The sequence below is a fragment of the Physella acuta genome, unplaced genomic scaffold (genome assembly GCF_028476545.2).
Source record: "Physella acuta isolate Inbredline_101_S28 unplaced genomic scaffold, ASM2847654v3 ptg000592l, whole genome shotgun sequence".
Classification (NCBI taxonomy): domain Eukaryota; kingdom Metazoa; phylum Mollusca; class Gastropoda; family Physidae; genus Physella; species Physella acuta.
The window spans coordinates 44063-58292 of NW_026732111.1; the positions used below are offsets into that span (position 1 = coordinate 44063).

A 14230-nucleotide genomic window follows, 5' to 3' on the forward strand; every position below is an offset into this window, starting at 1 on the left:
CCTCAAGCCGATTCAAGTATTCAAGTCAGAACTGCAGAACACACATTTACCCGCAACGCTCACCACGGCAGCCTCAGCAGCAACAGCAAACAGTAACTAATCAACCACAGCCCACAACGCTACTTTCCGGTACATCTTTGTTAATAACCGCGCTCGACACAGAGTGTTCCGTGGCAGCTCTTTGAACCCTTTGTAGCTATTCAGAGTGTCAAAGTCATTGGGGATTTTACCACCCAGAAGTGTAAAGGATTTGGTTCCGTCACGATGACCAACTATGAAGAAGCTTTGATCGCAATAAATAAATTGAATTGATTTACTGTATGCAACAGAGTTCTACAAGTGTTATTTAAATCCAACGGACAAAACAATGAACTATGTTAAACTAATTGATGATATTATGCTTTTTCGGCAATACCTAGATCTTGAAACATAACCTACCTACCATACAAGTACCAGTAAACGCAAGATACAGTTTTGCACTAAATCTAATGGCTGTAATACCAATTTATTAATTTTATAATAACACATGCTCTAGTAATCCATTGCTAAAGAAGAAAAAAATTACCAATGATATCTAAATTGTCTTCATTTATTTTTTCTGGAAGTCTGTTTCATAACAATACATAAACTAGAAATCCAATGTTAGGCCTCCTAAATACAGGACCTAACAGGTAGAAGGGTAATGTTCGTCTCTACATTACCTAGCTGTGAGAAGACTAATGTTACTGGATCTAACCTTTATAGACAATTATTTCTGGACGCAAATGGCCTCAATGAATGATCATCACCTTGCAACTTATCTTAATCAATATTCCATCTTCAACGACATAAGAAACAAATAAACTTGTAGTGATCTCCCTAAAGCTTTCTCAAATATTATAACACTACGGGGGATTGCAACTCGGGATATAGACATGATTTTTAATCCATTTTTAGTTACTTACACTTTTTAAAATATAATAGAATCTCGTAGAAAAATGATTTGCTCACAAAGTGAACGCCCAACAATATGTGTATTATAGTGTGGGATATTATTAGTACTTTATAAATTCACATTTGTGTTTTTAATAGAACGGAAATAGCGTAAATTACTACTTTTGGTTAACGGAAATTACTCCAAACTCAACAGGAGGCAGATAATTTGATTTTTACTTACATGTGAAATTTCGTTTTATCTATCTGAAAAAGTAATCAAGTTACATGCTTTTGAGAAACCAAAAGTAGAATAAGTTCCACATCCAGTTACTTAAACAAGCTGAAAAGTTGATACAGAACAAAAAATTTGATATAATACTTGTATATAAAATTTCATCCATCTAGCTGTAACAGTACTCAAGTTATCGTGTTCACAGACATACACACACACATACACACAACAACGCAGGCATATCATCAGAATTGCAAAGCCCAGTTTTTTCCGACTCAATTACGCATAGAACACCGAAATTTTGATAAGTCTGCATTTATTATTTTTGCCCGATTAAAATAAGCCCCTTACACTCCGTATACTGGGGTGTAAAACGATAAAAACTGTCAAAATTTCAAATGATTTTTGTGCACGATTACAATACTTCATCTATACTCTGTATACAAGAAAGTAAAAACAATTTTCCAATAGTTTTAAAGCAGCATCTACTACATTTTGTGCATAGCCGATATTCATTCAAATGATTGTTTAATCTGTATAATTTGAGTTAAAATTTAATTTTTATTGTTGATTTCGATATTTTGACGTTTATTAAATCGTGGATATCGTTAATTCCATAATTTTATATGTTATATATGGATGTATGTGAATCTCTGTGCTTCAGGGGCAAGTAGAAAATCAACCTCAATGTTTTAGTTTTAAATTTATTAACCGGAAGTGGAACTTTTCTACTTTGAAATTTTTAAAAGGCTATAACTTGAGTACTATATCAGATAGATAAATGAAAGTTCACATGTAAATAAATATCTAATTATCTGCTTTCTGTTAAATTTTGAGTAATTTCCGTTGACCTGAACTAGTAATTTTTGATTTCTTAAAAAACGCATGTGAAATTATAAAGTAGTAATAATATTCCGCACTATTGTGTACATTTTATTTGGCGTTCACTTGGTGTGCAACTCTTCTTTTCTACGAGATTTTATTCTATTTTAAATAGTGTAAGTATTTAAAATGGATTAAAAATTATGTCTATAGTATATCCCGAGTTGCCATCCGCAGTTGTTTTATATCAGAAAATTCGGAAAGTTTTGGGAAGATCACTCCCAGTTTATTTATGGTTGTGTCAGTGAATTGGAACCTTTAAAATTATGCAGTATTAAATAATTGATTTGATTTTACAACTGAGAAAAACAGTTGACTGTTGTGTGGTTACTAATGTATTCATGATAATTTAAGGGTGTAGGTTGTTCTGACTGAAATAGATGGTAGACTTCAAAGAGAATGTGAATGAAAGTGAAATTCGTGTAATATTTGATTATTTATCTTATGAAGTTACTAGGCCTATAGTAAATATTGTAGTGGTATTCATGTTTAATTTCTCGTATATACCGAGTATAGAGAAAGTATTGTAATCGTGCACAAAAATCACTTGTAATTTTAACAATTTTCACCGTATTACACCTCAGTCCTTCATCACATCCGAAGTTTAGAGGACTTATTTTAATCGGGCAAAAATTATCAATCCAGATTTATCAAAATTAAGAGGTTTTATGCGTAATCCAGTCTGAAAAACTGGGCTTTGCAATTCTGTCCGTATGTCTTTGTGTCTGTCTGTCCGTGTGTAAACACGATAACTCGAGTACCGTTACAGCTAGGTTGATGAAATTTTAAATATAAGTACTTTATTAAAATCGTAGATCCGTACCAACTTTGAGCGATTTCCGATAACCGGAAGTGGTACTTTTCCTACTTTGAATTTTTCAAAAGCCGATAACTTGAGTACCATTTCAGATAGATAAATGAAATTTCACATGTAAGTAAAAGATCTAATTCTCTACCTTCTGTTAAATTTTGAGTAATTTCCGTTGATCGAAAGTAGTAATTTTCGCTACTTCCGATTTCTAAAAAACTAATGTAAATTTTTAAAGTACTAATAATATTGCGCACTATTATGCACTTTTTGATTTGGCGTTCACTTGATGTGCAATAAATTTGTCTACGAGATTTTATTCTATTTTTAAAACTTTAAGTATTAAAAATGGATTAAAAATTATGTCTACAGCCCGAGTTCCCATCCCCTGTTATTTTATATAAGAATATTCGAGAAAGTTTAGGGGAGATCACTCCCGGTTTATTTTTTAAAAAATAGCATAATAATTGTAACACATATGGTTACCAGCCAAAGGGGGATAAAAATATGAAGTTTTTATTCATTGGGTTGCGGCCCCTGTGGGACTGCAACTGAACTATTGACGTTTTTTTATGCTTTTGTGAGCGAAATTACCTGTGTTTCTTGTCATGTGACATGGGATTGTGGGTAGTTTCATGCCTAGTCGTGTCGCACACGCAAGCCTGCTGTCTGTGAACACGGTGACCAAATGTAGACCTAATGAAGGTAGTTATATAAATTATGTTTGTTAAAATACTTATGTATTCCTGCTAGTGTTGCATGTGCACACTAGTTAGGGTGAGTATTAATATAAGTATTTATTTGAAGTACTACGTATTGGTACTTGTTGGCAGTACTGTGTACTGGCCAAAACATATTTTATGGTTACCCGTGTTGTCAGGAATGTAACTTTTTTTTATTTACATTTGTTTTAGGGCTACAGTCTTTTTTGGACTTTTGGTCTTTTGGTTTTGGTTTTGGATCTTTTGGTTTAGCTTGGCTAGTTCGTTTTGTACTACTGTGTTGCATCGCCGTCATGGCTCGATGCTATAAATAAACGAGTACTTGACAACAACTGTCGGTGTCAGTGTGTACTTAATCTCAGGGTCAGCCCGTCTTAAACCACAACACCTCAGTGGGTAAAAGCATCCCCACTGAGTGAGGGTTACATAATGTTTGATTGACATTCTTACACATGTTACTTATACTTGCAAATAAAATAATAATCCTTTAGTATATAAAAAGAAGCAGTGATACATTATTTTTATTTTAATTATAATTTAACTTTTGCGTGTATGAAGATAAAGTAAATAAATCTAGAAATAATATAGATGTATAGTTTATTTTAGTAGATACATTTTTTTTTACTGGATGAGTAAAAATTCTAACAAAAAATTTAAGTCTGAAATAGAGACTACATATTTCTTAGGTTACTAATGTCTAATGATTCATCTATTAATTTACCTAATATTGAATGTGTTACTGTAACTGAAATTGAATACTTCGAAAGTGATGTAGAGAGAATAAAGGGATTGGTTCAGAGCAAGTAAAGCAATAGACTTTATTCTGATATACATTCATAAGCTTTAAGCCTGCATTTATAAGATATACATTCGTAAGATGTAAACAAATGCTAGTCCAGCAAGTGGTTAACTAAAACACATGAATGTTTTCTATTATTTGTGAGGAATAGGAATTGACCAACTTAGTTTTTAGTGCAAGGTCTTTTGGCTGTTCAAGATTATTTTATTTCACACCACGGGTAAAGACTATTTTAGTATAATGGTTGAACAGACTTTCTAGATCTATACTGCACAGCGGAATCCAGATAAAGCTTGAAGTCTTTGATATAAAAGATATAAATTATTCATTGGCTTCTAACAGTCATGTCTCTGGTTTCATTGTACAGGAAAAAGTTTGAATAATGGCCAAATATCAGCATTGTAGATATATTCTAATTTCTTTCCTATCAACTAGTTTGAATCATTCAAAACTACTTTGCATTTAAAACAATAACAATTTTAAATTATACTAGACAGAGGTCCTGCTGAGCAAACTTAGGCTGCTTATTGACTAACACAATAAAAAGATGCATGATTACTAAGAAATGTGACATACCTGGTAATAGCAATAAAGTGCAAACAAATCAATTGCTATCTTGTAATGAATCTCTGATTCTCCAGATTTGGGATCTATAAATGATTAATTTTTTTTTATTTGAACATATTTTTTACTTACCGTTGCGTAGGCCTACTGTATCGAAATTGCAACATACTGTTATTTTGCAAAATAAACATTATTTGATAACATAATTCACTTCCCTGATTATTTTATAATTTATGCTCTCTACACACTACAGCCCACCGTGTACAATTTTTTTTCTCAAACAGCTTTCACAAAATCAATTCATACAATGAAGGGTTAATGTCACAAACATTCACAAATTATGGAACATGTAAATCATACATATGTTTTCTAATCAACAGAGTCACGTGTAAATAAAAGATATGTTTGTTATTTGGAAATCAACGAATCTACACGTGTCAGTGCTAGATCAAACATTTCAACCTTTGGTGATATACGTGAATATAACTGTCAACATTTTGATCAAACAACAGGAACATTTGTATCACCACATGATGGTTTATATCTTGTCAGTTTAACTCTATATAAAAGTAAAGATAAAATTATTGTAGTTGGTGTGCGGATTGGAGAGAGGCCGTGTTCGTTTACTATACGAGTAAGCTCTGCTGATATTAACGCTGCTGGGTCAGTGGTTGTTGACGTGAAGGAGGGGGAAGAACTTTACTTTGAAGTAATCGGAGCACATGAAGACGCAGAGTTATCCTGGTTCAGTAGTTTCACTATCGTTAGTTTATAGAAGTACAACACAAAACAGGATGGGCAATACATTTTTAAAACACTAAAATATGTAACCACTATGTTAAACACACGCTAACAACCTACTATGTGTGTAGACTACATGTCTAGAAAAACTTGAATAGTTTGTGTGTTATTTGTTTAGTCGTCATTACACTGTTCCATCTAATGCAATGTGATCACCAATTAATATGTTCTACTTGACTACATAAAACATATAAGATAATTCTCATATATTTTATTTTTTTGTATATGAGCACTGAGTGTAACGTTGGGTGTGTTAAACATATAACATTGTTTTGCTAAATAAAAATTAAATTAAATTCCGTATTTTTCAAACAAACTCAATGAACTATATAAAAGACAAATGTTTAATTAAGTTCACTGGACATCAATATGTATCTGATATATTTAAATAATGATCCATGTTATGCAATTGTAAATAAATTGAAATATACTGCAATTAAATCTTATTGTAATTCAATGTAAAAACAAACAACTACCTGTATTGTCTTTCTATTGAGTAACATTGTATTTGTAAATTAGCAACTACTCTAACAAACACAATAGGCCACACATGTTTGTACATTATAGATATTCAAACAGTTCTGTTTATACGTATATATATATATGTATGATTATGTATATGTATATATATATATATATATATATATATATATATATATATATATATATATATATATATATATATATATATATATATATATATGTGTGTGTGTGTGTGTGCATGTTTAACTTAACCCAAACCTAACCCTGAACCTGAACCTGAATATAATCTTAATGCTAATCCTAATCCTTAAAGCATCATATTATTGAAAGGGATGAGGTCAATTTTCTGTCGACGTGCTAAAAGCGGAAAGGGATAAGGATATAACGTGTAGGAAGCTTGAACATAACAACTTGTTAATTACTCCTGGTAATGTTCCACTCCCACAGGGTCTTATCCATTTGACACAATAGGTACTGTGTCTAGGGCCTACAGACTTTTGGATCTACACAAATTCAGAAAGCAAATAGTGAAAAAAACATTATCGATTTAAAAGATGTTGAGATTTTTTAACTCTTAAATTAATGCAACCATCACCATTTTATTGCTATATAAACATTACACAATCTGGTGTAGGTGTCACAGCCGCTGTTGAATTTTGGGCTTACGGAATGCCAAAACTGCCTGGCCCTACGAAGACAGTAAAATGGTCCTGCTCCCTAACCCCATTTATTAATTCCCAAGTCAATTACCGCCCCCCCCCCTATGTACACATCCCCGCCCAACCTTTTCAGTAGGACATTACCCCCTAATCAATTACTCACCTCCCCTTCTCACCCGTCGATTTGAAACGGATATCCCAGTGGGGGGGGGTAGCAGAAAAGCAGCTTTGGAATCGATAACATAGAGGTATAGTTTTAGCTATAGTTTTGAAGTGTTTTATACATATATATATATATATATATATATATATATATATATATATATATATATATATATATATATATATATATATATATATATATGTATGTATTGCTCCTTTTTCTCGACTTGCCGTCCCTAACCAGAAAACTTCTATTCGCCTCGGCTGGAAATATTGGTTTTTCATCAGAAGATAATAGGAAATACTTTCAATTTCTATAACATTGTTATAAATAGAATATACTAGAAATTGGTAATCAATATTAATTCTTGTATGCTATTTATTCTAACTGCTTTTTGTTTGGGACAAGTAGTCCAAAAAAAAAAGATAATTCGTCATATGATTCAAAAAATAAAGCAACATACAGTTTATTATATTAAAATAATAACACAAGTGTGTGTTTTTCGTATAAAAATTGTATTTGTTTTTTTATGTTACATATTTAAGAGAATATAATATGTTTGTTATTGTGTAAATGTCTGTGTTTATTTTCTTGTAAAACAATGCAAATACCTAAAGTTTAATTTTACAAATTAGTATAAAACCTAATACATATAATATTATTATAATAAAAAATTAAAGTTCCAATAATTTAAAGTTGTTCATTGCAAGAAAAAAACCTTGTTTTAATTCGTCACTTGAATGTTAGGCGGATAAAATATACATAAGAAACAAATCATGGTGGTAAAAATAATATGTTAGTTTGATGATTTAGATATGTTTTCTGCCCTGAGCCATCAGAGAGTTATAGTCAGGGGGTGGGGACAAGGTCTCCAGATGGACACGGCTAGCCGAAACTTCATACGGGTAGACTTTTGGACTCGTTGGGCGCTTGTGACTTTTAAAGACGTATCTGTTAGTGATAGATTAATATGTTGCTGTCAATAGATCAACTGTTGTACTTGTAACTGTATGGTGTTGTATGACTGTTGGTTTTGTTTGCAATTATAAATTATATATTCTATATACCAATACATGTTCAACCTCAAACATACTGTATTCTAGTAGCTAATTTATTGCAGCGATAAATATGTAGCAGAATACACATACTGACTTATCTAAGGTACGCTAGAGTACACATACATTCTAATATTTACCTTTTGATGAGGATGAAGCAAACGACAAGAAGAGCACCAAAAGCTACCAGACCAAGCGTCAGACCAACGATCATCCCAATGTTGGAGTCTTTCTCTTTTACTAAACAAAGGTAGAATAAATTCAGTGGCGTAGCGAGGTCGGGAGTCACCCTGCGCGACACTTAATTGTGTCATCCCCCAGAGGCGTAGCGACCCTTCCCGGGGACAAACGTTGAGTTTTCGATTTGCACCCTTCCCCCTCAAACTTTTGGTTTAAAACCCTCCCCCCTCAAATTTTTCTCTATATATTTTGCTATTTTTTTTTGCCTTGGTGTCACCCCCCTAAATGGTGTCACCCGGTGCGGTCAGCTCCCCGCCCCCCCCCCCCCCTCGCTACGCCTCTGAATAGATTAACTATATTCATGTCTTTTGCAGCTTCTAGAGTCTAGAGTAACGTCGTAATTTTCTTTAACTAAACACGAGTACAATGGATTAGATATTGTTATGTCATTTGTAGCATCTAGAGTCTAGAGCAACACTATACTTCCTCTTTAAATAAACAATACAAGCATAAATCACATGTTTTCTTGTTGCTGGTAGCTTCTATGGGAACAAAGTTAGGCACCAGCAGAGTTTCTTCCAGGCATCTCCCCCGAAATTTTTTTACCGCCCCCCCCCCCCCCGAACGAAATGAAATTTATATAATTTATATAGAAAATATATACTTTTAACAGTGTCCACCCCCCCCCCCCCAAAGAAAGTCTACCGCCCCCCCCCCCCCCCCTGAAAATTTCAAGTGCCCCCCCGGAGAAAAAAGTCTGGAAGAAACACTGGGCACCAGCAGGACATACACTAAGCTTTATAAACTTTACGTTTTAACATATTACTATGTACATTAAAAACAATGAGTTTCGTGGCGAATTATACAAATATTTCAACCACAATCACATCTCATTGTTATGCTTCTTTCAAAACATCAAGCAAGGGTATTGATCATTATTATACGCAATTATGTTTCTTAAAATGTACACTTGTTTCTTATAAACTTCTTTATACAATGTGAGGGGATTTCCCTCAACACAGTAAAGTGTTCCTTTTGCGTAATTGAGCCCATTAACTTCGGTTTACATTTCTGTATAAATTTGCTTCCATATTTTTCATCTGCCCAACAGCAACCTGCTAGACAGTCGCTGTTCTATTGTAAAGTCTAGCTTTCTTATCCCAAGCCAACGAGCCTAATTTGCCCCTTGAGTCTGAACTCAGGACTTTTGGAGTTGGCGATGATACGCTCTTAGCCCTACCACACGTCCTCATGTGTAAAGGAAAGAACACTTTTTGGTTGGCTGTGAGGATACATGTCTGTGTAATGAAACTGTGTAAGAATGTTTACCTGAGTCTGGATTGTATTGACACGAGTCCCAGTAGCCCAGCTCTATAGGGTAGTACATGCAGGAGTTGGTGACACACTGGGTAACTGACTGAGCTCCCTTACCCGCAGTTGTCGTTCCTTGAGAATTAAGTGTAGAAGCTAATTGTAAGCACAAATGTAAGGGTCGATATGGATTAATTATTAGAATAGGATCAGTGTGATGACAAGGGAGCGATTCCAAGATTAGATCATGTTAAATAGAAAGTAAATTTTCTTTTCGAACCTGACGGTAAATGGTGAAAGAGAAGTAGAGTTGACCTATTTCTGTGACCTAACCATATGAAGGAACAGTGTGGTCAGCATTATGCTCAGCCACCTTTAATTTCACTAACATGAATTAGGTTCCCATCAGTTAGGTGGTCTAAGAGACGTTCTACTAAATTGAACGAGGATTCGAACTCGAGACATTCAGGTAAACAGCGTATTGCTCTATAGCTAGGTCAGCAATTTTATTCTATGTGTCGTGATACTTGACAAATTTTGCTGAAATATTACATCCGGTATTTAACGAGATCAAATAATGTTTGTGTTTAGATTTTACCTCTGGGACATGTGATGCAAAAAGTTGCTTGTTCTCTGTCTTGATAGGTCCCCACTTCACACTTGGTGCACACCTTACCGCTCTTGTAGAAACCAGGTGCGCAGTTCACTGTGGCATGTAGGACCAGTTGTGTCATACGGATACAATTATAAAAAAAAACAAAAAACATGCAATACTTACAGTAAGATATCATTAACGTCTCCAGTTTACTAGCGTAACCATTTAGTAAGTAGACAAATATAAACACAAAAACCACATGTAAACACACAAAGCTACTAAAATGGGACATACATGCAAACAAAATATTACAGACCAGAGTAAGACGATCTGATATACAATATTACCGTCAGAACACATGTTCAAAATGCACATAGTAAAACATATAAAATTAAAAATATATCGACTAGTATACGTTTACTGCAAAGAACAAATGCAATGATTACCCTGAAAAATCACTTACAAAAAAGAAACGAATTACATATTATATACACCTACCACACAGACCACATATACTCATATATAACCATCTAATTTTTAATTTCTTTTCAAAACTCGAACAAGCCCGAATTAAGTATTCTTTGCTCGTATTTTCGTATTTTCTTACATATCTATATACATTTTTTTCGGGGTGGTCCATTTTTTCTAGTCCCGCTACTAATTATGACACAAATAATGTATTGTTTACCTACGTTAATTTTACCTCAGTACATTTAGTTGTGTCCGTTTAATGACAGTAAATCATTTGTTTGGTGTGTCCGGACCTCTGTGACTCAGAGCGAAACTGAAACAACTTAACGGGAAATTTCCATATTAGCTGTTTTACACGTAACACATTTGATCAGAAAATAAACGTTACATTGATATTACTTCATTGAATGTAACATAATACTCACAGATTTATGTATAATTTAAATTGTAAGTACGAATTGAAATGTAATTTGTAATTAAGAAACATATCTTTGAGCTAGATAATATTTTATTCATACAAATCTTCAAAGCTTTATGTCAAATTATATGTCACGGACCTACCAGAAAACTAAACTTTAGACACTATCCTACATGTAGGTCACTAACACACTAAACCACAACATGTAGGTCACTTACAAACCAAATAAAAACATTACTAGCACACGAACACTCAAAATGTAGGTCACTGACACCAACCCACTGCAGTTGTGTCAATATTCCGACAGCACACAAAAACTAAGACACAAGCACATCAACACACATCAAGCGGGACTTGGTATTTATATTTCCATATTTTTCTTGACGGTGTGTTTGATGAATGTTTCATCAAGTTTCACTACATTTTTTGTAATTCTGTAGATCTATAAAGACAACCACAGGTAGCTTTAAAAAAAAATCGTAAAACGTTAACGACATAATGGTCCTCGTAGTAATTAAAATTATTTTTGTTGTTTTTCTATATTTCACTCTGTTTACAAAAATGTGTATAAGAGAAAATCATATTCGTGATATAAAGCATTATTAAAAGGAAAGAATGTAGTTTAATTTAATATAGAATTTCTCATTAAAAAAAATGTGCTTGGTACTAGACATATATTCTAATTACAACTCAACTTTATTCATTTCGCTTTATGTCTCTTCAATTAGAACATTGGCTAAGATTTTACTAAGAATTCTTCATATTTCACATGAACAATCTCGACAGTGTATTAGACATCCACCAAGACAAGAGCAAGATTTAAAAGTGAGATCTGTATTTACTAAGATGCGATCTAGAATTCAGGTCAAACATGTTACAGAGCACATGAAGTATTTGGAAGAACAGATACGAGTTATCGAACCTGCCCTTGAAGCTATGAAAATTGTAAGATATTTTTTACAGCTAACCAAAAACAAAAAGTTTCTTAAAGCTAGCACAGTTTACTAAATACAACTATGATGTGCTGATAAATTGACACACATATTATGACTATTATCAAATATTTTATCAGGCAGTAGAAAAAAGTAAGACTTGGATAGAAGATAAAAATGACAAGCCGTCTGTCACATACATGGAGTTGTACCAGGAACTTGAATCAGCGACTATGGCCTTGTTAGATGCAACGTCACAAATAATGGGTAAATATTTTAACAATTTTATTACATGAAATATTTGTTGATATTTTTTTTCTTCATGACATGGTCAGACACAATAAAAATATTTTTTATTGTAACCACTGTTGTAAGATAAATGTAAATATATTCGAAGAATTTTTTTTTAATAATTGACAATTAACAATATTTTTTGTACCATCTACTCAAAAATATTATACCTACCCTCTTGGTTATCATACATGTAGAGAGGCAAAGTGTTAATGAAAAAAAAGCATTGCTTAAATTAATAATATAACACAAAATATATTTTGGTTTTTATAACAACAGACGAGAATCAAGAGCTCGTAGATGTCGAGAAAGGAACGCCATCTTTTTCTAAGCCCACACCACAAATTACAGCAACAGAAGAACTCGACCATAGTGAATCAACACATCAAGTTACTAAACATGTTCTACAAATATCGGGTATACATTATTTTTAAACTAAAACAATTATAGTAAAACTTAAAATGTAAAAGTTTGTACTTTAATTTTTTTTATTTTTAAAGAAAGAGTATTTATTAAAGGGATATGCTATGTTTTTTTCTATTTTTTAAAGTTTAGGATCTAAAGCCTTTTGAATACTTTTATCATATTTGGCATATAAAAGTAAGTTTTAAACAGCAAAAAAAAAGGTCGAAAACAATTTTGGTTGTCATGGAAACCCTAAAAACCTCCGCCATTTTGAATTTTTCGGTACTTTTAAAAATACTAAGGCTTTTTTATTTATGCACCTATAGCAATCAAATTTGAACTGCTTATATTTCAGTATATATTAAAACTTTATTGACGACAACTTTTTGAAATAATTACTAGTAAGAATTTTACAAGGTGTAAAATATCGTACTCTTTTTAGTATTCAAAAGTTTCAAAATGTGCATATTAATTACCAAATACTTTTTTCTATGAAAGCAATCACAATTCCCTCGTGACAAAAGTTGTATTTTTGCACGAAGAACAACTTCTGAAAATATGGTTGGCATTGGCTAATAAATAAAAAAAATAGTAGGCTTTTTAGTGTTAAAAACATGCGAACTGAGAAAAACAGCCAAAAGTAGCGAAAACTAGGTCAGGAAAGTACCATGTCTGTGTAAACTGCAAAGCCAATTGTAAGCTTTGGGTGTTTCCGAGATGTAGGAAATTAAGTTTATTAGATACATGAGAAATCCAGCTTTCCAATGATGTCAAATACAATATAATGACGGATATAAAACTTTTCATAGAGAGCTGGTAAGATTGGGAAAAATTGATTATTTTTTAATTAATAGGGTCATAAAAATTGTAATTTAAACACATAAAATATTTTTTTCTCTTTAAAGTTATTATATTCTTTATACAAAAATGGACAAAGTACCCAAAAGTGCAAGAAACCCATCATGACGAAAAACAAGAAATTTTGTGATTTTTTTCCGGGCAAATTTGCCAATAACTTTATTTCATTCTGGTATAGAAATATTGAGTCGAATTGAGCAGATAGAGATTGCTATACCTTCTCTACAAGACGTCAGTCGACTTGAGCAGATAGAGATTGCCATATCTTCTCTACAAGACGTCAGTCGACTTGAGCAGATAGAGACAGCCATATCTTCTCTACAAGACGTCAGTCGACTTGAGCAGATAGAGACAGCCATATCTTCTCTACAAGACGTCAGTCGACTTGAGCAGATAGAGACAGCCATATCTTCTCTACAAGACGTCAGTCGACTTGAGCAGATAGAGACAGCCATATCTTCTCTACAAGACGTCAGTCGACTTGAGCAGATAGAGACAGTCATATCTTCTCTACAAGACGTCAGTCGACTTGAGCAGATAGAGACAGCCATATCTTCTCTACAAGACGTCAGTCGACTTGAGCAGATAGAGACAGCCATATCTTCTCTACAAGACGTCAGTCGACTTGAGCAGATAGAGACAGCCATATCTTCTCTACAAGACGTCAGTCGACTTGAGCAGATAGA

The 14230-nt window shown here is 33.1% G+C and overlaps 1 protein-coding gene and 1 long non-coding RNA gene across 2 annotated transcripts in view; one reads left to right on the forward strand and one right to left on the reverse strand.

The window, feature by feature from the left end:
- Nucleotides 1-7602: 7602 nt before the first annotated feature.
- On the reverse strand, nt 7603-11370 carry LOC131947323 (uncharacterized). The gene is made up of 6 exons (XR_009387859.1): nt 11202-11370; nt 10862-10962; nt 10173-10280; nt 9593-9709; nt 8224-8323; nt 7603-7979 (listed from the first exon to the last, which is right to left on the reverse strand). It is a non-coding gene; the product is annotated as an uncharacterized LOC131947323 (long non-coding RNA).
- Nucleotides 11371-11381: 11 nt separating this feature from the next.
- Nucleotides 11382-14230, forward strand: part of LOC131947307 (chromosome partition protein Smc-like) — a 66253-nt gene continuing 63404 nt past the window's right edge. Inside the window, exons 1-3 of the mRNA XM_059308497.1 lie at nt 11382-11415; nt 11845-12003; nt 12131-12257. Coding sequence (XP_059164480.1) covers nt 11905-12003; nt 12131-12257 — 226 coding nt within the window. The 5' untranslated portion in view covers nt 11382-11415; nt 11845-11904. The remainder of the gene's footprint in view (nt 11416-11844; nt 12004-12130; nt 12258-14230) is intronic.